Source organism: Pezoporus flaviventris, unplaced genomic scaffold (genome assembly GCF_033815535.1).
Source record: "Pezoporus flaviventris isolate CSIRO_AGI_PZ_B2104156 unplaced genomic scaffold, CSIRO_AGI_Pfla_v1 ptg000002l, whole genome shotgun sequence".
In the NCBI taxonomy this organism is placed as follows: domain Eukaryota; kingdom Metazoa; phylum Chordata; class Aves; order Psittaciformes; family Psittacidae; genus Pezoporus; species Pezoporus flaviventris.
In genome coordinates, this window is record NW_026892550.1 from 34,343,626 (window position 1) to 34,369,526 (window position 25,901).

The following is a 25,901-nucleotide window of genomic DNA, read 5'->3' on the forward strand; positions in this document are numbered from 1 at the left end:
AGCTCAAATTTTTTTTCTAGTACTGCTGAGTCTGTAATTAGGATTTCACATTACTGGAGTAGTAAAAAGCAAAGTATGCTTCAATAGCTGCTGGAAATGGATGAAGTTCCTTTCAATGATGTCCTTTATTTTAAGGCTATACATACAGACATTAGGGTACAATTAAATGGTAACCTATAATTTATATTTTTTTTGGCTTCAAAGTCCGTTTGCTTGTGTGCATTTTGATATTTACCATCTTTTATTGCCCTCTAGAACAGTAGTGGACAATAAAGCCAAATGCAGCTGATCCAGCTGTGTACCTAATTACAAAGTCACTTGCTGATCAAGGGTCATTTTCAGCAGCATACTTCCTCAGCTGGATTCACTCATGCTAGTATAAAATAATCAGAATGCAGGCAATACATACAGTGTATGGAATCAGATACTGCTTATGTTTCACAAGTTAAACAATGAAAAATGCTGCTTGAAAGTCCACACATACCTCACAATGTCAAATGAAGAGGAAATTCCAAGTCCCATCTGGTTTTCAAGGGAATTTTATTATACCTTTTAGATATATTTTTCAGCTTCTGGGTATTGCGTTTATTACATGGATTTATTTGTAATCTGTTTTATTCCTTGACTGAAACCCGTTTTTATGAGTGAGACACTGAAATAACATGTTTTTTCTTCTGCTAGCTCTTATAGACGGTACATAGAATCATAATTTCATACTGTCTGTAGACTAGCAGGAGTCTTGTATTTGCTACTTCAAAGCCAAGTATGTGCAAAGTTAATGAATGTAAGTTCTTTAAACACAAGCAGAATCACTGCTTATAACTAATGCTTGTATAGTTCTAGGAATAAATACTAGTTAAGGATGACACTTCTGTTGGAACAAAAAAAATATTGCAGAAAAAAATAAGCCAAATTTTCAAAACTACAGACTTACTCATTAAACATTATCTGATCTATTTAATATCTGATTAATAATCCAGATTATACATCAAATTGCTGAACAGTCTTAGTCTCTGTATTTCTACATACTTGTGCAGAAATAGATGTGTCACAGGCAGTATAGCAATACACACATCACTACAGGAAAATTACAGAAAAAAATGGACTGAGAAAAACAGTAACAGTTGATCTTTGAATACATACAAGAAAGAAAACCGACACTGCTGAGATAATAAACACCATAAACTGAATTGGCACCAGCCCTTGTTTAATGGAGATTAATCTTTTGCTAGAGTAAGCGCCTGAGAAAACAGCCCATCATACTGTACATTGATTGAGCCATTTTTAACAAAGCACAGAATGGTTTTTTCAGTACTAGAAAATAAAGCAGTCCCTGATTCTGCACACATATTTTGTGTATAGTAAATGCAACTTGTACATCTGATACATTATTAGAATGCATATTATGCACTATTAGAATATATACTATAAGGCATATTATATATGCACACTGTAATACACATTATACACTATTAGAATGCACGCTTGATCAGAGCAAACTCTGACAAAAACAATGAATAAAACAAAATGCACAAGTTTAGAAATTGAGTTAGAGAAAAGTGATAGCACTGTTTCAGTCAGCTCAGATGACAACAACCGTATTTGTTGCCACAATGATTTTACTGATTAGGGTTAGTAGCTCCCAGGTGGTACATTACCTAGCCATGATCATATTTCTAATTCAAGGATTACTGAAATTAACAAATGTTAGAATAGATTTCTAAACCTATAATATGATGTATTTTGTCTCAAAGCCTTTAAGCAGTTTAATTTTAAATAAAAATTACTGGGATAGGCCTTTTGGACAAAATTTCATTAAATAATGTGTCACATATGGATTAAGACAAAATTTCAGATTCACGGTTTATAGGAAATTCTTACCATTTGAGAAAGAAATTAACAAAATAAATTATATGGAAAAATCTGCCACATTTTGTTCAATTTGTTATAATACAGGGCAATAGCAACTCCTCATGATTCCCTGCTACTCCTCCTTGCTTTCAGATTCCCTGTAACTTGTGGTTTGATGAAAATACATTAAATGGGTATATTTTCAAAAACATTTCAGTTGTTATGTGGGAGTTTTCTTGAAGAAACTATGTCTTACCAGTTAATTATGCCTATTATTATTATTATATTTCAATACCAATACATGCAATTCTTTAATGTGTACAAAAGATTGTTAGACAAATTTTTTTCATTGAGACCATATTGTTTAAAATAAACATAGAAAAGAAATATCTGCACAATAGAAAAGGAAAAATACTTCAAAGAAGTTAATTTAAGATGACTTTGGTAGATAGAAATGAAGAATAGTAGGCTCTTAAGAAGGAGGGCGGAGGTACTTCAGTCATCCATGACCCATTCTCTGTCTTCTCTAATGTGTGCTGCTCTGCCTTAGTGACTCACAGCCACAGTAAAGTCTTCATATGTCTTCTCTAGTGATGCTCTTGAGCTGTGCAGACACTGGTGGCTGCCAGGAGATAAGAGTTCTCTACATGTACATACATGCGGGTCACTGATTTGAAACAGTCATAGGCTGCAGGTCATTTTGCACATTTCTCAAAAATGGAAGATGCAGATGTAGAGCCAGTGAGTCATAGAATCATTTATGTTGGAAAAGAGCCTTAAGATCATCAAATCAAACTGTTAACCTAACATTACCAAGTTCACTACTAAACCGTGTCCCGAAGTGCCACATCAATTAGTTCACTGTGTTCTGTTAAAGGGACTATATTTCAAAGTAGTATCTTGAGATTTAAACCAGGTTTAAGTCAGTTGTTCAGAAACCAGCCATAGGCCAGGCCACACTTGAAAAGGGTTTTGGATTCCTACCTCCTAGTGTGCCTGTAGTATCACATGGTTGGTTGGGAACCTAAGCGTGAGTTAGGAGCTTAAAATAGTTCCTGGATCTAGGCTAGGTCCACGACTCTACTGCAAACTATCATGTATTTGAAACATCATATGGTACTTCCTCTAAATATAAATTTGTAAATATAAACTATGTTTATTCGCACTACAGCTCTGGTAATTCTGCTTTTAGGGGAGTCAGACTTGAATAATAAGTCCTAATATGTAAAGTCTAGATGTTTTCTGGTGAGTGAATTGTTGGTACAAGGGTTAATTCAAGCACCAACACACCATCTTATAATAAATTTAACAAAAACAAGTTAATGGAGTAATTCCAGTAGAATAAGAGCAATATTAGTATTGCTTGTTATTGAATTTGAATCTCTAGATGAAATATAGTCAGCTAGAGCCAGGTACCATACGGTTATCCAGACTATAGCTCAACAGATATCCCCCAAGGTACACAGCTCTCCTTCATATACATGAATGCAAAGAACACATGGTAGAATATATAATACAACAAATATGTTTGAATAAATAGTGGGGGAGCTGTTAACATAGTTCTTCTCAATAAGAAATGTGTAGTGTTTATGCAAATACATATTTTAAGTGAAAATTCTTGCAGATTCTCTTTACACTCAAATCCAAAAAGCATTATTTCTATTTAGAAGCTTGACCATTTTTATAGTCACACGAAAGTCATCTGGTGCCAGAGTAGCTCAAAATTAGGACCTGTTTGAATGGAAGTCTATACAGTAGCACCACAGTTTCAGCTTTTCAACAAGTCTTACAGCTCCTTTAAGTAAAGTCTAAGTGATGATATTGCTACAGTGATTGACAAGCTTGTCTAATTCCAAATTCTGGAGCAAAAACTAGGTTTGCTTCTAAATAAAGAGTAGCTAGAAAGCTATTGGGAAAATTAACAGATAATAAAGACACTGGACTTGACCAATTTTAATATTTTAGAAAATGCTTTTCTGAAAAGTTATATATATAATACTGAAAGAGTATAGGAATATTTTATGAAAGTCAAGGCAATGTAAAGACGACCAGAGACTATCATAAATGGACTCAGTAATTCCTGTCTCGTACACCATAACATGTGTTGTTACAGACTAAGGGAGTTTCAGGTCAGAAGATGAGATATGTGTCCCTTTTTTCTCTATCAACTGCCCAAGCTAGCTAGGGCTCCAGGCAACTCCCTTGTAGTCTTGTAGGTGAACCAGTTCTGCTGATGAGGGAGTAGTCATTTACCAGATGCTTCTCCAGTGAAGCCAATTAAGCCATCCAGAATACTAAGAGTCTGAAAGGTCAGTTTAACTATTATTTATTTACAAACTGAATTCATTATTTATGCTGCAAAAGCAATGTGGCATCCCCTTTCAATGTGACTCTAAAGTCTAAATCTAAAAAGTAATTGTAAAATCACAACCTGGAAGAGAGGAAAACATAGGAAGAGATACATTTTATTGAGGTTTATCTAGGGTATGTGATGAGGTTAAGTCACAACATAATTTCAAAAGTGAGTATCAAAGATAACAGCAAACACACGAAACAGCACCTTTCCCTCAAGTAAAAACTTACAGAATCTGAGAAACATTTACATAGAATGAAAACACAAAAAATCTGAAGCAAAAATCTGCTCTTGTTTCAAATACAGAATCTCTGTATTCTGTGGTATTGCACTTGTGTGACCATGAAAGGATGAGATTATTATAGTCAAATAATGAGACAAAATCCTTGCAAAGTAAGTAAATTCAGACTCACACCTGCTGCTTAACCACTGGCTTGCCCCTTGTCTCTAGTCATCATATCCTATGATTTAGTCAGTACAGAAGGTCAATTCCTGGCAAAAATTAACTTAAAAATGCAGCGGTAGCTCATAACTTTGTATTTCTGTGCTTTGTATCTCAGTTATTTCATCTTAAAATACAGTTGGTAAATGCTATCAAGAGCATTTTTGTTCGAGACACTAGTTTGTCAGTCTGAAGCCAAAAAAAAAGATGTATTTCCCACTTAATAACCCCTGTGGTTACTATCAGAGTCTAACAGAACTTGCAAAGGACAGTAACTGAATGGTTGGTACTTGCAGAAGCAGATTCTCAAAATTACTTTGACCTGATTTGTACACTTCTTCAATGATTTGGAAACACTGCAGAGCTGAGGATACATCCAGTTCAGACATCACGGAGCAGGAACTACCTCTTTATCACTTCTCTGTCCTGTTCTTAAAATCTACCTTCAAAATATTTCAGCCATCTTTACACCAAACACTATTGGGCTGGGATACCTCAGCAAGGTTTATGTGGACGAAACTGAGTATGAGACACAGAAGCAGGTATAAAACTTGGGGCTCTGCTTGTACAGACTAATACATAGGGAAACACAGAATGGCATAAGTGTGTCCTGACAAAGACTACAGAGGAAACAACTTGCACAGAGCACTATGCACAGACATCATACAATTTTCTTTTCGAAATTGGGTCTTACACATTGTAAACTATATCCTAAAGCAATTGCTTACTGCTTTGGGGTGTGATAACACTGAAAACATCATAGTGCTGCATGCAGTGTTGATATGCCCTCTACTCATAGGTAATCCAAAATAGATGAGGATCCCTTCTAAAAATTTTGGTCAGCATACTTGAAACACCTGAAATAGATGTACACATTGTACATTGCCATATTTCTAAGATACTATTCGTATAATACAAGTTCCTGGTTACCTTCCCTTCAACATTGAAAACTTTAAGTATGCTCATTTAACAATGTCAAGATAACTTTCAGACTTGGGGGAAGCAAACAGTAACTTGCTGCATTTGTCCAACAACTTTATTATTGCTATGGATCACATTTATGAAGACATCATAAAGTTACAAGGACTTCTAATAAAAAAGGCAGTTCCAACAATGTAAAGTGGTCCTTTACATGTTCCATGTGACAACTTTATTACTGCAGTGGACCAGTATAGCAATTACGACTAGGAAATATATTACACATAACTTGTTTTGAGACATAATGCTACAATAGGCCAAAATAATAGTGCAAGAACATATTGTTCTGTAACATGTCATAATTATTTTGAGGTTACAAAGTAAAAAAGTAACTTAGCAATCTGATAAAAAAGTGGCAACAAAAGCAAATTTATCAATGGAAACATGACTATTATTGCTTAGTTACTATGATGGCTGTGTGGTTATTATAATTAGCATCTGTACTTTTCCTCATTATAGATATTAATGCTCATTAACATATTGTCAAGGATCAGAGAGTGCTAAGTTAGGACACACTGGTGCTGTACGCTATACATACTTAAAATGATAACCCAGACCCAAGAGACCTTACAGTAAAAGTAAAAGAGAATGCATAACACATGGGAAAAGATTCCTGGGGAAGACATGAAACCAGAAAAACAATATGGGAAGCAGAGGTCTGGATAACTGTGTGATTTTAACATTACACATTTTGAGAGAACTCACACTGATGCTGATTTTTATGGAGGATTCAGGTAAGTATAACTAAGTAGCTTTGAAAATGAGAGAGGGCATAAGGGTCTTTCCTAGAAGATTTAAGAGGTAAATGATGGAAACACTTACCATTCAACCAGTGTTGTCCAGTGAACGCGAGAACATACATATTGTAAGAAGCCATGAAAGAGATCCAAAGAGAAAAAAAGGAATTTAGAAAACAACAGAGCAGGTTGCTTCCACAAATCTACCCAAACCAGAAACCCATAACACAGGGTCATTTAAAAATATATTTTAATTAGAAGCATGATGGATTCAAAATGTTACGTGTCAAAAAACAAAACAAAACAACATAACAAAACCCCCATACTAAGTTTCTATAGCAAATGCTAATTGAAGGGTTGATTGTTTTTACTAAGAAAATTATTCTCAGATTTGCTTTTTGTGTTTATGTATGTTAGCATTAGAAAGCGTAAGCAAAATCAAGATTAAAATGTAAACAAATTACAGATATAGCTACAACACTTAATCAGATTTCAAAGCACATTTAGGGAAAATTTGAGACAGCAAAAAGGAACTAGGCATGCATTTTTGAACAGATGGCGCGAGATAAGGTCACACAGATATAATTGAGGTCAGAATTTGGACACTGTAGGAACAGACACTCTCAGTGAAAGAGGTGAATCTCCTCCTGTGTATTTCATTAATTACACAGTGCCAGTCAGTCACAGTGTTGTCTGTTATAGATCCTCTCAGTAATCCCTTGTCCACAGAACTATTTCTCTAGAATATTCTTTTAATATTATGCACTTGAAGAAAAATGCTGTGGAAACAATTATTTGATTTTTAGCTGCAGAGAAAAACGTCTACTGGTATCACCATTAATCTTAGCTACAGGTAACAGTAACTATTGAGGGGCAAACAGATTAAGGTACATTTTCAATGCCCATTTAGGAAGAACTGATATAAACCAGCTGCTACTTCTCAGAAAATTACAAACAAGTTTTACATTCAAAGACCAATTTTAAAATACTTTATATCAGAGACAGAAGGCAAATCAAGAGCCCAGATGGATATAACAGAACTGATTTGCAAAGTTGTCTTGGACAGATACTGCTCAAATTCTGCTCAGCTTTCAGCATGTAAAAACAGTTTTATCAACTTTGGTGTTGGTGTTGATTTCACACACTGCATCTGAGAGCAGTCTTCGCTTTGTGAGTTTTTTTCACAGTTAGTATAAAAATATATTTAATAATATAGTATACAGTAAAGCATGGATTCATTATTGCATTTATATCTAGCTGGAAGTCATTCACATTTGAATGCCACTTAGAAAGCATACCACAGAAACCAAAACAACTGAATTTCTACATGGGCCTCAAAGCATTATGTTATGCTGTTTCAAGTTGTACAAAATATTCTCTCTACAGCTGTGCAGATGCAACCAGCACAGTCAATACTTTTATTTGAATGAAACCCATATCAAAGTGCTTTTCTTTCATAATGGTCCATTTTACCTTTCTAAAAGAAAACATTATTTGGAAAATATCGTTAATATATCAATTTTAGGAACATGCTTGATTATATTTTCCTTTTCACTGACTACTGAATTACTTCCCTGAAAATATTTTCCTCTGTTTTCCTTCCTTTAACATTAATTTGGATCTATATTTTGGCCCTTTTTCCTTCTTGAACAGCTTCACACACAAATACGTGACAAAAATAAGAACAGTAATATCAGATATAAATCAGCTAACGGTATTTATATGAGTAAAGGTTTCTGTAGACTACTTGCAGCTTTGCTTTTGGGAACTGGCTGAAACCAAGGACAAGCTATTACTAAAGTCAAAACCAATACTGTATTTTATTATTTTATTACTTTGGTAAATAAAGGATAACACATTTCTTTTATGACAACTATTGAATTCCAAAGTCTCTGGATCATTTTGTTATAATAAAAATAATACTGTTTCAGGCTTTTTAAACCATCTTAAGTACGCTTACAATTTATGCATGCCTACAAGCTTGAGCTTGTCACACGTAAGGTGCAAGTGTCTCTTCTTAGTGCAAATCCAAGAACAATGACATTACTGGTGAAGGATAATCGAGTTTGGCCATTAGATGTTGTAAAAGAGTAATGAGAATGAGCTGAAAAAAGCAACAAACAAACAAAAAAGCAGTATATTTTATATCCTTTTCTTGTGGTAGAAGCAGAAACCACCTTTTTTCATGTTTTTCAAAAGTAATGCAGCTGGTTGATGACCAGTAACTGAACATAATCAGCCCTGAACACAAATGGGTGCATTACGCTGACAGCACGTGAGCCTATGGACCTGACGTCAGACTGCTATGGCAGCACGTCAAATGGCTTTAAAATATCGTTAGTAGTTTACAATGAAAAGCTTGAACAGCAGGGATAGAATTAAAAAAAATTACTTGTTACGTTTTATGATTTCTATAAAGCAAGGCTTTTTACAGACTCTTTTGTAAGCTATTCACTACAGTAGATCACAAAATGTCTTTCGCAGAAATGCCTCTGTGCCGTGCGAACACTTTTGACAAACATGCACGTGTTGGCAGGGTGCACGCTGTATGTGAATCTCATGAGCACACATGGAGATTGTTTTTGTACATGCTTTACCAGGTGTGCTCCAACCCCACAGCCCTGCTGCCACAGGGTCTGCGCTGGCACCCACCGCTCAGCCCCAGCACCACCCACTACCACAGCCACCTCCAACACCCCAGCATGACACTTCACTACCGTGACCTCCACACACACATGCTGGCTTTAAAGCACACCAGGCACACAATAAATATATAAGTGGCATTTTAATCTGCGCTAGGCCTTGGCCTTAGATGGGAGGCGTTTAGGCTTTCCCTTGACCCAAAGTCGCCCCTCAGCCAGCCGGCTGCAAACCCACCCCCTGCACATAGCCTAATCCCTACCGGACGCAACACTCCCCCCGGCCAAGTAGCGCCCTCCACCGCGGCCAGTACCAACAGCGCCCGCACCGCTGCGCTGCCGTGTGCGCATGCGTGGCAGCCGCCGTCCGAATCGTGGCGGTGCGGAGGCTATGGCGGCGGTGGCAGGGTGTGGTGAGGCCCGGCGGTGGATGGTGGTCGCTCCTCTCCTGCTCGTCCTGTTGCAGCCGGCGGGTGCTACCTTGGCTGCCGCCTTGCCTGTAGTCATCAACACTTGGGCGTTTAGGAAGGCCGCAGAGACAGGTGCCCGGTGGGGGGTCGGGTGGGGCGGGGTGTCCCGGCCTTCTGAGGGGCTGCCGGGAGTTCTGCGTGTTGGTTTGGAAGTCTCTTAAGCATGATCACGGTTATGTGTGCTAAAAAGTAGGCTGTGACCCGGCTTCTGGTACAGGGCTCCGGCTGCAGAGGGCCTGTGTTACGCTCACGGGGCAGAGCGAGTCCCGGTACCGCAGGGAAGCTGCGTGAAGTGCTTGGTAAGGGCCTGCGGCGGGTCTAGGGGCCTCGTAGTGCCTTTCTGTGGGAAGGGGCCAGGCCCCTGAGATGCCTGTGCGTTGGTGTTGCGCTCTGTCTGAGCACTGGTGTTGCTTGACAGCCTGCAAGAAAGTGGTTCAGCTTTCAAGGTTGGGAAAAATGCCTTTAAAATAAAAGGGAAGCTGAGGGGTTATGGGCTGTGGAAAAGCTGGACTAAAAACATTCTTTTGCTAATAATATGTTTTTAATTGTGCCTTTCTGAGATTCATTCTTGCCCCAAACATTTAGACAGTTCTTAGTACAGTATTTTTGGAGCTCTGTGTAGTTTTGTGATGTGTTATTGACAGTCAAAGCAGATTTTCCTGTGGCAACATAAATTAGTTGTGGATACTGAATTTAAAAGACTCAGGCTATTTTATCATAGTTGAGTTGCAAGTAATCACATATTATGGAAGATTTATTAGTGAAATGGGTAAAACCTTGTATAGGTCAGAAGTGAAATGCAGTCATGAAAACTGCATGGCCCTTGCTTTGCAGATTTTGAAAGCTTCTGTTAAGGCTACTCACAGCAATAAAGGTAGTAGGACATGGAGTGGAACTCCTCACTGGAGTTTATAATAAAGACAAGTGCATGAGGAGTTGGATTCTAGGTGTCCTACTTCTTCCTTGGTGTATGTAGTTTCATGCAGTTGCATGCAGCATTTGTAAAGATGAGGCTTCTTGAGATGGTAGAGACAGTGTAATTGTTTGCTTCTGCCAAAAAGAGGTGGGCTGCATTGCTTCTCCTGCCACCCCTGTGCTGGGTCTGGCAGATGAGGGAGCACAAGGAGGAGCAAGCAGGATTGCTGCTGTCAGTGGCAGCAAGCTCAGCATGTAGGAAAATCTTGCCTGAGGTCCAGCCTTGTGAAATGTCACATGTGCTCCCATGTGCCAGCTTCAGGCTCAGCTTATTCAAATCATATCATTTGGCATGTCTGTAATGTCTTACAAAACAGCACCATGAGCTAGATCTTAAACAGCAGAAGACTAAAGGATTGGACAGGAGAATGTGGAGACTAATTTCTTGTATATTGTTTCCACTTTCTTTTTGTTCTTATTGATAAAATTTTAGATCTTTTAGATCACCGTATGGTTTAGATCTTTTTATTCTGCAGCTGGACACTTCGTATTCTCATATGAAGCTTTTGAGGGCTGCTTATTATAACTTTTGCTTTTTATTTTGAGATAAAAGTTTTGCTTCCCTCTTCCTCCCCCACCGTCAGAGGGCTTTAAATAAGCAGTGATAAAGCAATAGTTGGTTCTTGTCAAATGAGGAGGTTATTTAATGTATAGAAGTTGTGATGACTGTTAGTAAAGACCTTCTCAGTCAGAAAAAAGTTCAGTTTCTCAGTCATAAACACTAATCAGATATGCAAGAAGAATAGTATTTAGAAAAATAATGCTTTACAAGCTTTTGAATATATTAATATTTTGACTTTATTTCACCTATAAATTACAGTTTACTTGCTTTACCCACTTATATAGTGCATCTTCATTATGTCTATCTTTAAAACATTCTTTAAAGTAGTAGTGGAGATATTTCACTAGTGACAATTATATGTGTTGATTATAGCTTGGGGAGTATTGCAGTTGGGAGGTTCTGAGCTGGATGCAGTTGAGAGAGGCTGTGGTCAGTGTGAGATCGACCAATGTGATGGGAGCGTGGGATATGGAGGAAGTCCAGATGAAAGTGGAGAAACAACACTGGATGCAATGATTATGAATGGGTAAGAAAACTACATGGAGAAAAGAATGATCCCCATTATGTTTAGCACATTTTAATGTAAGATCTGTTGTTACAGAGATCTTGCTGATTTAGGGTTGACTATAGGACAAAGTTATATGTAAACTTGTGGAGCTAGGGAAAATACTTAATTAGTGCAATAGTAGCTAAGCATGTTTGTTGCTGAATCTTTATATAGTGTGGTAATCTAGCTCTGGATATCACACTCACAAAGCAGATGGTTGGTAGCATTGTAAGCTTTCCCTTTACGTTCATTCCATAAATATTTCACTTCTGGAGCAATTGTATTCTGTGCTTTATTTACCGTTTAAAGCTGCCCTGATTAAAGAGTAATTGCAATTATATGCAATTATATAATTGCACAAATATGAGTTTATGTGATAAAATAGTTATTCCACTGAAAATATTACTCTGGACTGAGTTACTGTTACTTGAGCCTTATCCCCATGCCTGTGAAAGTAAACAATACAGGGGTAAAGTTTTTCCCACAAGTGATGTAGTTTGTCTACTACTAGATTAGTGATGTTGTCTATGGCATAGAACAATTAAAGCAATGTGTTAAAAGAGAAGGCTTTCTAATTTAGATGAGAACAGATTTTGTCTGATAAAAATGTACAATTATTCTTGTGTTTTTAATAAGTTTTAAATATTTCTTGTTACAGCAACACCATGGAAGTTGGAGCAGTTGCGGATCTCAGACATGTAAAAAATGCAATCAGTGTAGCACGAAAAGTCATGGAATACACTAAGCATACGTTATTAGTGGGAGAGTCAGGTAATTATCCTTTTAACTGTCTTCAAAACATACCTTTTTCTTATAACACTTCCTGCCAAAATTGCTGTATATTACTCTTGGTAATATAGGAGGAAGGATTCCCTGACAATCAAATGAGTATTCAAATAATTCAGAAGTGTTTACTATCTTATTACATGTGAATGAATTAAGTTGTTCACTGTTTGGACATGAAAAGAAAAACACGATTTTGTGGTCTTTCCACCAATTTATTTGGAAACGTTAACTTGTAATCCCAAGGCTTTGTTAATACCACTGATATGAAAGGTATCAAAGATGATTTGAGATGAGGCACTGTAGCAGCTGTTAGATGTAAACATTTAATTTAAAACCATAGAGCAACTTTTTCTAAAGAATAACAGACTTAATAGACTGTAGAGTTAGATTTTACTATTGTAGTATGTATTCAGCATGACTGTTGTACTTCACAGTTTAGAAATATGTGAGAATTTGAATGTAAAAAACTGCATTAGGGGTTGTAATCCTCGGCACAACAAAAGAGCGATAGCAAACTGGAGGAGTAGTTGGGCTTTTCAAATATGAGCTGCTGCTGTTAGAATACTGATTTCAAAAGAGATGTACATTCCAGGGAGGTATATGAGTAGTGAATGGAAGGTTACTTGGCTCACAGTTAAGGACTTTTAAAATGTATTTGCCTGTTCAGAAAGAAATGTGGAAGTCAGTGCAAAATTGGCATCTGAGCATTAAGGGAAGGTGGTTTGAAACTGCTAAGAAAACATTAAAGATTCTTGAGGGAATTAGCATGTACAGAATGATAGAGAAATAAGTGCAACAGTAGTTTCTTGATGGAGTGAAATAGGGCAACAGAGGGAGGTGAAGACAGTGTTTGACAGGAAGTCTGAAAAGAGAGATTGGGATTTGCAGATTCTGTTTCATTTGAGCAGTTGGTCATGACTAGGTTACAAATGGCTTTGGTAAGAAAGATCTCACAGATGATGCTGAAAAAGAAATTGGTCAGGTAGTGCTCGTCATACTCCTTTCCCCCTTACACCTTCAACAAGTTTACCAACACCACTGAGATTTGTGGTGTGATTGACATGCTGGAGGGAAGGAATGCTATCTAGAGGAATCTTGACAGTCTTGAGAGGTGCGCCAGCATAGACCTTATGAAGGTTCAAGGTCAAGTGCAAGGTCATACACCTGGGTCAGGTCAGTCCCAAGCATAAAGACAGGCTGAGTGGGGATTGGATTGAGAGCAGCCTGAGGAGAAGGATTTAGGGGTGTTGGTTGACAAAAAGCTCAACATGAGCCAGCAGTGAGCGCTCGCAGGCCACAAAGCCAGCTGTATCCTGGGCTGTGTCAAAAGGAGTGTGGCCAGCAGGTCGAGGGACGTAATTCAGCTGCATTCAGCTTTGGGGCCAGCAACAGAGGAGGGATGTGGACCTGGTTGAGGGAGTCCAGAGGAGGGCTACAGAGATGCTCAGAGGGCTGGATTACCTCTACTATGGAGACAAGATGAGCGAGGAGGGCTTGTTGAGCCTGGAGAACCAATACCTAAAGGGTGCCTATAGGAAATCTGGAGAGCGATGTTTTATAAGAGCATGTAATGACAGGACAAGTAGGAATGTTTTTAAACTGAAGGAAGGTAGATTTAGATTAGACATTAGCAAGAAATTCTTTACTATGAGGGTGGCGAGACACTGGAACAGATTACCCAGAGAAGCTGTTGATGCCCCATCCCTGGAAGTGTTCAAGGCCAGGTTGGATGGGGCGTAAATGTTAGTGAATTAATCAAAGCAGAGAGAAATTAAGAAAGAATAGTATTCTGAAAGCATGTATTTTCTGGAGAAATAGGAACTTGGATAAAGGAAACTATAGTTGTCTTTACCAAGCAAAAATTGATAAAGAGAAAAATGGAGCCATAGCTTCAGAAAAATACATCTGGACCTTCAAATCAGTATGTGGGAGAAATGATAGTTTATTTTCTAAATGAAAATGTTCACATTTTCACCAGAAAAGCTAGTTAGAATAGTAAATCCTTTTAATATAAATATATATAATCTCTGCAGGCTTTCTTTATTCCAGATGCAGAATTGCTGAGATTATTCTTTATTTTTTTCCAAATAACTAAAGTACACTTTTATTCAAATATGTTTAGTGATATAATCCAGGAAAGTCTGCCCATTTCCTAAAATATAATTTCTTTGAGAAGTTTGTACTAGAGAGGAGGAGGCAAGCTGTGGCACACATTCATTTTGTTTAGTTGATCATTTTTAAATGTGTGACACGTACCTTGTTTCTGGCAGTAAAATTTTAATGAAAGTAACATGAAATTTTAATTTTCAGTGTTAAAAGTACTGATGGCATCTGTTAAGAGTGCCATGACACCTGAATAGTCTTCGCAGTTCTGTTTATATTGACTCAAAAAAAATGAAGTTTAGGTATCTTAACACGTTTTGTACATCAAGAATTTAAGGAAGACAGCGCATTACAGAATCATAGGGTGGTTGACGGCAGGGACTTCAGGTCTTCTGGTCCAACCTCCCTCCTTAAGTAGGGCCACCTAGAACCGGTTGCCCAGGAACATTTCCAGGTGGCTTTTGAATATCTCCAGAGATTCCAGAGATGGAGACTCTGCAACCTGTGAGCAACTTTGTCACCCCCCCCAGAGTGTAGAGGTGTGCCTTGTTGTTCAGAGGAAGCTTCTCACGTTTCTGTTTGTGCCCATTGCCTCTTTTCATGTCACTACACACCACTGAAAAGAGCCTGGCTTGATCTTTACACACTCCCTTCAGATATTTTTATATATTGATGAGATCTCCTGAACCAGGCTGAACAGTCCCAGCTTCAGCCACTCCTCCTAGTTTTGTATCATCTGCAAAATTTGGTGAGGATGTGCACCCCCTCATCCAGGTCATTAATGAAGATACTGAACAATGCTTGACCCTGTATTGATCCCAGTGTTACGCTGCTAGTTACTGGCTCTAGACTTCATACTGCTGATCACCAAACACCCTCTTAAGTTTGGTCCTTCATTCAGTCCATACTTCATCAACTTCTCTTTGAGAATCTTATGGGAGACAGTGTCAAAAGCCTTTGATGTGGAAGTTAAGGTAGACAATATCCACTGCTCTCCCCTCATGTACCAAACCAGTTGTTTCATCACAGAAGGTTATCGGGCTGATCAGCCACAACTTCCCTTTCGTGAAGCCATGCTGACAACTCGCAGTCGCCTTCTTGTCCTTCACGTGCTCAGAAATGGTGTCCAGGCTTAGTTGTTCAATCATCGCAGTAATCAGCATGAGGCTGACCAGTATGTAGTTTCCTGGGTTCTGCTTCTTAGCCATGATGTAGCTTTTGTTGAGCAGATACAGATAACCACGCTGATCAGAGTTGCACTGTTAAAAGAACTGCTTTCTCTGTTCATTGCCTGATTTCTTTAGGACAAGTCTTGGAAAATCAGCAATAGAGGCCATGTATATGCTCTGAATCTGGTGAGGAACATTTAATGCAGAATGATTACAAGTGAGAAAGCAAAGAATTAGTTTGGTTATCATGTGCCAAGAAGTTTTCAGGTTTGTCTCCAACAGATAGGAAAGTTTCATAATCACAGTATGCCTGACCCTTTCGCTTTGTCTCGAGCAATACTTAGACCAGTAATCCAAGTAAACAGTTCAGGGAGTAAACATGACCAATTCTGCTTCCTGGAATAGAAACAAGGCTTTAGAAGTCATGAAAGAATGACTGACAAATATGCACAAGCACAAGTTTACCTAAAAACAATCCCCAAAACAAAAACCAACCAAACAAGAAAAACCACCAGACCTGCCTGTTTTGTTTAATTGAAGCTGTCAGTTTTCTTATACTCCGAGTACAAAGAGGATTTAACTGTGTCAGTTTTAAAGAAAAACATAGAAAACATGTCCAGAAATAACTGAAGGCTTTTCTTAATTCTTCAGCTGGAGAAGCTCGTTCAGCTGCATGTTACAGTGACATTATTATCATGGATTGGTAATATAAATTCAAGCATCTGAATCTAGCAACAGTATCTGTTACTTGGTAATATCAAATGTATCTACAACTAAAAGATGAAAGAGTAGTTGATCTTTTTTCATTTCCCTTTCCCTTACAAGAAAATCCGTTCTTAGAAGTGCAGCATTCTTTCATTGCTTGTGTTGGTATTTCTTTTGCTCTCTTGACACATACTATATTAATTTTCAAAACAAGGAAGCAGTCACTTTTCAAACTGCAAGGAAGAAGTGTAATATGTAAGCTGGTGGATTAATTTCTGCAAGTATCAGTGTTTTGGTGGTAAATGTGCTGCTGTTACTTGTATTTCATAGAAGACTAGATTTTTAAGGAAAATATACTGTTATTTGTATAATATACTTAAATATTTCTGTGACACACACAGCCCAGGCCACTCTTGCTTCAGGTTGTTTGTGTTCAGTTGATTAACAGAATTGAATCTGTTTTCTTTCAGTGCTAAAACTTACATAAGTTAACATAATTACAGTGAATTGAGGAAATTTGATATTGCCAGTGAAGGGAGAGTTTGCTACTGCAGTTATACATTACTATAATGGCTTGTACTGCTCCCTGAAGACATTTCTCATCTCTAGAGAGGATACAGTATTTTTGATTTCTAGATAACATTACATGAATGTATTATCATAAAATATATAACCATATGAATAAATCAATGTTTTTGGCTTTGTTGTTGCTTTTCAAGCCTCCCTGTTTGCTGTAAGAATGGGGTTTCCGTATGAAGATTTAACTACCCAAAAATCTCTTTTGGTGTATTCAGAGTGGCTTAATCAAAGCTGTCAGCCAAATTACTGGAAGGTAAAGTGTGGTGGTGGTGAAAGTGGGGTTTAGGAAGTCAGTAATGCAGCATTGCCTCTTTCAGCTTATATTGAAGTTGTGCTTTGCATGTGAAGAAAAAAGAAGTTTTGCATATTAAATGAAAAAACTTGGAATTACCAAGCATTTGGTAGGTCCAGCAAGAGTATGTGTCTAGCTCTTAATTTCTTGGATCCTGCTGGTTTTGGCCTTGGCGGAGTGTATATTTTTTTGATGCATTTATAAATTTCTGTAAGAAAACCTTATGGTAGCAATTAAGGTTCCTAAAAAGCGAGGCTTTATGCAGACTTGTGAACACATCACATTAATGCAGCTGTCTGTTAAACTTGCCTGTTGTGATGAGATTTCTCTCCTGTTTGGTTTTTTTGTTTGTTTTTTGACTGGTGTTACAAATTTCTACATGTTTGTATGCTGTCTTGCTTCTTGGCTATTAAATGCTGCATTGCTGAACCATTTTAATTCAGTATATATTGTGGTTTTCAGTTGGGAAAATATCTTGACTATGATGACTATGATACTTAATAATATCTTGACATTAGTAGAACAAACTCAGTTCATCTGGCTGGCTTTTAGCTCAAAAATTTTCTTTGTTTTGATGATTTTTTTTTTTTTTTTTTTATCAGTCAGTGGAGCAGAGGAGAATCTTTAATGTAACTTTCTAGTAAGAAAAACTTTTAACTGCATAATGCCAGAAGTCATTCTTTATTCTTTAAGCAAATCAGTCTGTGGGATTTCAGTACAGCTGTGTAATTTAAGTATCGGGCATCTGTTACCTGTGTGGTAGATTACAGATATTGACTGTGGTATTTTTAAATTTATCTATAATGAAGCAGAATATATTATTCATGCAAATCACAAAATGTTTACAGAATGTGATACCAGACTCTTCAAAATCCTGTGGACCATACAAACGACCTGAAAAAGTAACTTATAAAGAAGAGCAGATCTCACGAAGAAGTTTTCATAATCATGATACTATTGGTAACAACTTTTTGGTAACTCTGTTGTGGATGTATTTTTTCTTCATCATTCTTCCACCTTAGCTTTTGTTCAATGCCCTACTGCTTTTCCCTCAGATACCTTGCCATAATTTCTTGGGCAGCTATGGATGCAGTGCCTTCCTTATCAGTACAAAATGAACAAGGAGTAGGCTTATCCACACATCTGATTGCCTGACATGTAATTGTTGTTAACTTTGGCAGGCAATGTGTCACCGTCTGTGAAATTTAAGCTCATCCTTCTGATTCTTCTGACACACACCCCCCCCTTTTTTTTTTTTTTTTTTTTCCCTTTAAGTCTCCCTAAAGTACCCTTTATACTTTCCAGACTTTTGTTGTTCTGGTGGTACTGGGGCAAGGTACCAGGTACATGTTATCTACTGGTTAAAATAGGTGTGTATCAGGAGACAGCAGATGCTTGGGCAGCAGTAATGTACAGCTCTGAACAGTGTGGCACTCACTTTTATAGACTGGTTTTTGAGCTCTTGTAATACATCCAGAAAGTTTCCAAATGTGTTTTAAGAAGAACTTCCGTAAGAGTATGGCTTCTCTATATGTAAGGATATTGGTAGTTTGAGAAGTCTGGGTATTGTGGCTTATTTAATACCATAGTGCTAATTAAATAAATTTGTTAGGCTTGTTTCAGAATGTTTTTCATCCTTGTTGAAAACTTTAGGTATGATTGTAATCGGTGGGAGTGGAACTGTTGTTTCTGGGACATCTACTAATGGTGCAGTCCACAAAATTCCAGGGTTAGTATCTCTGATTTTACAAAAAAAGCTTTTTTCCTGTCTCATTTGCTACATTAAGCCTATATAAAGGTTATGTTTTAGACTGCAGTGATCACAAAATGGCCTGGCTTATTTCTGGGCATTGCCACAAATCCCAGTACTGAGAAACTGTTGCAAGATGTTTGTCTTTGAGGGAGTGCTTGTTTTTCAGCTCACTTAATTTACCATACAGAGACACAAACAGCTGGCACAGTTGCAAGGCACCTTGTAAGGCATGGCACCAGAGGCAAATAAGCATTTTGGAGAGGTGCAGTCTCCAAAGAATTGTGTGTAGAATCAGAGCCCTAGGCTTGAATTTTGTCTTTGAGATTTTTTTTTTACCCAGATATGAATCTTGTCTGTCAACCAAGACAGACAACTAATGGATTTAGCACCAAGTTATTGAACATACTAATGTCCCCAGCTGCTTACTGTTGCCTACTGGCTAAACCTTACTGGCCAGACAATAGTCAGTATACTAACAAACAGCTGTGCATTCAAGGTGGATTAAGCCTCAGGTCAAACAGGTTATCACAGATCACTTTTATTGGTAGTTTTAAGACAAGACTTCTGACTGCAGTCGAGTGACCTCTTTACCTGTTCTGTTCTCCTGGGAGTTTAACACTAACTCAGCTGGAAGCAGTAAGGTTGACAAAGTTAAAAGTATGCCCAGGTTACAAGAACTTGCCAATACGAGGCCAAGAGCTATTACATTAGTGCAATCCCACTTGAATTATTAAATTACCATTTTCTGTAATTTCCAGGTTTTGTTTTGGTTGTCTTTTTTCCATTTTTCACTACAGCCGTGTAGGAGACTCTCCGATAGCTGGAGCAGGTTCCTATGCGGATAGCACAGCAGGAGGAGCTGCAGCCACTGGGGATGGTGACATAATGATGCGCTTCTTACCCAGGTTTGTCCTTGGGGCAGGCTTTGCTATTTTCCTCTAGCAAAATGTGAACTCAGAAAATGAACTAACTGTTCAAAAAGACAGTCTGTCTTACTAGCTGCTGAAGTGGGAGTAAAGGAGGGAATGGAAGGGGAAAGAACAGCATCACAATCAGGTCATCCTTAGGATCTGTCTTAAAAGAAATGACTTCTTAAATATCTTGATGACAGATCCCTTAATACTGCCACGCTGTTGAGCAAGCAGGCACCAGGTAATGAGTATATCCCCAACTTGCACACTTTAACAGAACTGATCAGCTTTCTCGTACAAAGTGTTTTATTGCGTGGGAAATGAGGCTTATAAATTGCAGGAAGGTTAGGGGGTGAGTCTCAGATTTCTTGGGAGGGCGGGAAGGTGTCATTGTAACAATCCTGTATAATTGCATCTAATTTGAAACTGGAAGAGTGTTTTAGTGCTGTTGTCTTGGTTGCATAGCCTACATAAAATATGGGTGTTTTCATGACTGAGTTTTGACAATCATTCTTGTGAGTTGGTCTCAGCAGGAATGACTTACGGAAATCTGTGCTGAACGTAATAGGCATTGATGCCTGAAGGAATATATAGCAGTGGCCTTCATATTCCTTGGGTGCTTTTTCTGAAACTGGCAGTTAAAAATGCTTACTAGTTTGTTGCATATTTACAAGTGTTCTCAATGAGTTTCAGTCTGTTCCAAGTCAGCCTTGAAATACAAGGCAATTGACAACTTCATGAATTATCCTGAGGTATCAGATACCAACAGCAGTATTGAGTTGAGCTCCACTATGAGGTTAATCAATAAAAGCTTACATTACAGTTTAGCAGCCTGAAAGAGTTGGCTTTAATGCTTGAAACACTTTCTGCTGGCACCAGTGGGTTTTAGAAAACAACTCAGACCAGATGGTTACTCACAGGTTCTTTGTAGGTACAGATCTTTCCTATGTTATTTAGATATTCCCACATGAAAACAAATAATAGAATTGACTTGCCAGAAATGAAGAAAATGTTAAATATATTTTCTGCCTGCCACCTTTGAGATAGTAACGTCTTACAGAGTTTTTGATTAGTGAAGAGACACTTGTGAAATACAGCTTTATATTCAGATAGTTATCTTTAGATAACTTGAACCTATTTGATTGTTAGACTAAATCTAAGATAATAGGGAGCTTTAAATTGTAAGGAAAGCTCTCTTACATGGTACTTTGCTAACATCTGTAGTTAATGTTATCTGTAGATGAGTCTTAGTGTAACGAGTTGGTTTTGGTATATGCATCTTTCATCAAAACAAAATCTAGTGTTGCTTGCTTGTAAGTTACATTATGTGTTCTAATCTTCAGGCTCTGAAAGAAAATGACAACAAAAGTTTATTTTCCCTCTGAGCACATTTTGGAAATGAACTGATTCAAACAATGCCCATGTATTTATTTGCCTAATTATACTGTAGATACAAAGAAGTTCATCTTGATTTCTCTTTCATTTCGAGTAATTTTTTTTTTTAAATTGATTTGCAAAAAAATAGAAAGTAGCTCAAAGTCTTGATCAAAACATTGTACCTTCATGTTCATGAGATAAAATGGTTCAATTCGGAGGTTCCCAGAAACCGAAATTTTTTTCTGGACAATTTTTTTAATGCTTACTGAAACCAGTAGTTGATCAGTAATATCAGAGGTCAGTTTTCTTCAGAAAAGTACCTTGGCATTTGCCTTTTTGAAAACTAGTCATAACTTTTCATGCCAAACGTAATCACACAGTGAAAAATAAAAGCCCCTAACTCTTTAGCTGCTTCTTTGCAGTTCTTTAACTGATATGTTGCTTAGCCTCTTCTACTGCAAATGATGAGAGCATTATCTCAGGTTTAGTCCTGCCCTAGAACAATAGATGGTACAGAGGACATCTTGCAGCCCCTTTTAAGTCTTATTTGTAATTACAGTTCATGTAGAACTTGAGTAATAATTGCCAATATGAAGTTTGGATGAAGATTATTTATCATGTATTTCCATTATTCAAAGAAATCAATGTCTGTCAAAGGTATTTCAGAACGTATAATCTCAGTATGGCTGTCTGGGTGTCGTAACTGTGTTTCTTTCAGTTATCAAGCTGTGGAGTATATGAGAATGGGAACAGACCCAACAGTAGCCTGTCAGAAAGTAATTTCCAGAATCCAGAAGTATACTCCAAAGTTCTTTGGTGCTGTCATATGTGCCAATAGAACTGGAAGTTATGGTATGTATTTTGCTTAACAGACAAAGCTTGTTGACCTAATTAGGTCACAGAAGTACAAAGCCGGAAGTGGATTTTGAAAAAGAGATCTTTAATTATTCTTTGAACCCCACAGCAATACTGGCCATTCATAATATCAAATGCTGGTTAGCAGGGCAGCTGTGTCCTAGTGTGGACTTGAGATATTTTCATTTTTCCTCTGCATTTCAATGTCTTAGACTTCCACAAAATCTTTGGAAGTCTTAGTAAAAATCAAAAATATTTACAACCTTTATGTGTTTTCCTGGACTGTGTATGATTAATTTGAAGGTTTTAAAAAAGAATGGTTATGCCTCCCCTAGATATGGCATAAGGCAGGGAGAATGTGAATGTTAAGCATAGCTTCAAAGCATTCCAAGATCAGTCACTGTGCCAGGCATCTCATTAGTGAACTCTTAGATCAGTAGGAAATACAATTTGCTAATCAACATGGCTTATTTAGTTAGACTGCTTATTGCTGTTCTTTGATCTCTTATTTCCCATAGTTCTGTGTTTAAGAGATTAGTGTTGGAGGAACTCATTAAGTTAATCAGGATTGAAAGAAAGAAAGATTTTCCTAAGTTGTGTTGCTGTTTCAAATTGTATTATAAGGGCATTAATTGCACTGCAGCAGGCAGCAGCACTGTATTTTTACTTAAAATTCAGTACTTTCAAGGTATCTTGAGTTAAACAGATTGTAAAGAACAATTACACCATTGTAGTACAATTAGTAACTGGGTCTTTAGATGATAAAGTACAATAACAAAGACACTAATCTTAAATGCAGCAAATTACACTTTTTTTCTTTCTTTCCTAGGTGCTGCGTGTAATAAAATTCCAGGATTCACTCAGTTTCACTTCATGGTTTCTAGTCCTTTGCTAAGTCATCCAACTGAGCAAGTAGTAGATTGCATTTAATTTCTTTTGTCATATTAACATCTAAATTTAAGACAGGGAAAGTGCTAAGCTTCCCTAGATGCTGCTTTTTAAAATGGTTATTCCGAGGTCTGATGGCTCTTACTGTCTGTTTGGTCTTGTAAGAACTAAGTAGCCAAAAGTGATGAACATTAACCACTGAACTGGACCTTTGCTTTGCCATTTGGTAACATATTTGGCAGAAATCTGAAAGGATGGGGAGCAGGAAGGTCTCTGCCTCTATGCATGAGACTTATTTTGAGAAAAATTGCCTAAGACAGTCCAGGTTTTCATTTCTCTTGAAAAGAAAATTGCATGCAAATGCTGACAAACAAGGAAGGAGGTTTGAAGAGTAGTGGAGACTATTTCGAAGCTTTAATTAAGAGGTAAGGAGCATCTCCTTGTGGACCTTTTTAACTTGTTTCAAGACAGCTGAGAATACATTTGAATAGAGAGGGCATCCAAACATCCCTAGTAGTACAAGCCTTCAAGGAGTATTGTGTTGACTCTGACTGGATGGGAAGACAGTTCAAAACCTTCCTGTCACCTGTTTTATGTAGTGGAAGTTAAGTTATAAATCTTAATCCAAGTGATTTCCTTGTCCTTAATATGCTGAGCACTTTCCCTATGACACATTTACACCTTCAAAGGAGCAGTTGAATACCTAAAGCATGAAAGTTACCTACAGCTGACAAAGCTGGGTTTGTCACTTTCTATGTCTAGATACCAGGATTCATTTGTAATAGCACTTCAGCATCTTGAGGATTGTTCCACAGGTATTTGAAGATGTTTGACTCTTTTCTTAACTTGGAGTCTTTCTGGTCATTTGATTGAATCTTTGCTAAACTTGGACTAGGAAAAGTTAAAGGGGGGAGCAGGTAAAATAAGTGTCTTGTCATAAACTTGATTTATTCTTTGTCTACTTCAATAAAATTATTGGGTAATAAAAGCACACCTTAATGTATCATTTGTAAGTAAGGTTGCTTAGATGCTTGTGTACTGTGCCTTAGAATGATTGTTGCCTTATGTTCCAAGTTGGTATCTTTAAAAGCTGGAAAAAATCATTCAAACCAGAATAGCTGTCTCCCTGCTGTCAAACTTAATCAACAAAGTTATTGGAGGATTCACTTCTGTCACTGGATCTTCAGAGCATCTTATAGCACAGAGTTCACTTTAGGCACAGCAAGCTTTTGTCAGAGGAGCCCTTGCTGAATATATCTCTAGTGGCTTAAGATAAGTTTTCTACCTGTTGTATCTGCCATGGCTGCTATATCTTCAGATAACTCAAGTAATCAAGTGCAGATAGATTAATAAAATCCCAGTGACTGTTGCTTTGGAGATAACATTCTGGATTGTGAGCATAGAAGGTTCAGTATGAGCAGCTGAGTGGCAGTGTCTCAAACTGCTGCAGCTGAGTTCACCAGGACTCATTTCTGAAAGAGATGGGAAACATCCTTGGCTGGCTTTCTAGGGTGCTAGCTAGTGTATACCACTAGAGGTTATGAGTGCTCTGTAACAGTGTACCTGAGGTCACTGTTACAATTCTAACAATTCATCTGTATGTGAGAGCAAAAATTGCTTGTCTCCATGAGACATATGCAATCATAGAATCATAGAATAGTTAGGGTTGGAAGGGACCTTCAGATCATCCAGTTCCAACCCCCCTGCCATGGACGGGAACACCTCACATTAAACCATCTCACCCAAGGCTTCTTCCAACCTGGCCTTGAACACTGCCAGGGATGGAGCATTCAGAACCTCCCTGGGAAACCTATTCCAGTGCCTCGCCACCCTCACAGGAAAGAACTTCCTCCTTATATACAATCTAAATTTCCCCTGTTTAAGTTTTAACCTGTTACCCCTTGTCCTGTCACTACAGTCTCTAATGAAGAGTCCCTCCCCAGCATCCCTATAGGCCCCCTTCAGATACTGGAAGGCTGCTATGAGGTCTCTACGCAGCCTTCTCTTCTCCAGGCTAAACAGCCCCAACTTTCTCAGCCCATCTTCACACGGAACATGCTCCAGTCCCCTGATCATCCTCATGGCCCTCCTCTGGACTTGTTCCAACAGTTCCATGTCCTTTTTATGTTGAGGACACCAGAACTGCACACAATACTCCAAGTGAGGTCTCACGAGAGCAGAGTAGAGGGGCAGGATCACCTCCTTTGACCTGCTGGTCACGCTCCTTTTGATGCAGCCCAGGGTACGGTTGGCTTCCTGGGCTGTGAGTGCACACTGCCAGCTCATGTTCATTTTCTCATTGACCAGCACCCCCAATTCTTTCTCTGCAGGGCTGCTCTGAATCTCTTCTCTGCCCAACCTGTAGCTGTGCCTGGGATTGCTCCGACCCAGGTGTAGGACCTTGCACTTGTCATGGTTAAACTTCATGAGGTTGGCATCAGCCCACCTCACAAGCGTGTCAAGGTCCCTCTGGATGGCATTCCTTCCCTCCAGCTTATCAACCGAACCACACAGCTTGGTGTCATCGGCAAACTTGTGTGTTCATTCCACTACATAAGTTCTATTAAATTTACAGATAACCAAACCATGACTGAAATGCCCGTGGAGCAGATGTGGCAGAATCTCAGGATTTTGTGGCTAGTTTTATTATTGTTTAGGCTGCCGAGTCAGGCAGCAAACCTTTTCACATGTTTATGCATTTAGCAATATTACCCATGTTTTCATTTTCTTCTGTTGTTTTTTTTTGTTTGTTTTTTCTTTTTGGGGGGGGGGGATGTGTTTGGTTTTTTTTGCTTGACTGTTGGAATCAGTGTAGGTAAATACACCTGCTAGTGCAGTGCTCTCTTGGTGTGATTAGCTGATACCTTTACAGTGACAGGTGGTGGTTTGTGAAATAAAAGCAATAGGGGCTTCAAAGTGTGCCAGCTGT

The 25,901-nt window shown here is 38.1% G+C and overlaps 1 protein-coding gene and 1 long non-coding RNA gene across 3 annotated transcripts in view; both read left to right on the forward strand.

Moving 5' to 3' along the window:
- Positions 1-25,901, forward strand: part of LOC133280260 (uncharacterized) — a 613,335-nt gene that overhangs the window by 152,080 nt on the left and 435,354 nt on the right. The window lies entirely within an intron of this gene.
- Positions 9,383-23,965, forward strand: AGA (aspartylglucosaminidase). 2 transcript variants are annotated; one of them, XM_061474650.1, is made up of 9 exons: positions 9,383-9,473; positions 11,380-11,533; positions 12,213-12,325; positions 17,037-17,149; positions 18,037-18,148; positions 18,842-18,917; positions 19,739-19,846; positions 21,948-22,081; positions 22,914-23,965. In XM_061474650.1, exons 1-9 carry the CDS (start codon positions 9,392-9,394, stop codon positions 23,012-23,014), a joined length of 993 nt encoding a protein of 330 aa, XP_061330634.1. In that variant the 5' UTR covers positions 9,383-9,391; the 3' UTR covers positions 23,015-23,965. The 2 variants fall into 2 exon arrangements, with proteins under 2 accessions (XP_061330634.1, XP_061330644.1); XM_061474660.1 differs by lacking the exons at positions 17,037-17,149; positions 18,037-18,148 and having other exon boundaries at positions 9,409-9,542.

What these genes read in the sequence shown, in the direction of transcription:
- AGA (XM_061474650.1), top strand. Translation starts at nt 9,392, where the DNA reads ATGGCGGCGGTGGCAGGGTGTGGTGAGGCCCGGCGGTGGATGGTGGTC. An exon ending in CGTCCTGTTGCAGCCGGCGG is followed by an intron (nt 9,474 to 11,379) that starts GTGCTACCTTGG and finishes TGTTGATTATAG; the next exon opens with CTTGGGGAGTATTGCAGTTG. An exon ending in GATGCAATGATTATGAATGG is followed by an intron (nt 11,534 to 12,212) that starts GTAAGAAAACTA and finishes TTCTTGTTACAG; the next exon opens with CAACACCATGGAAGTTGGAG.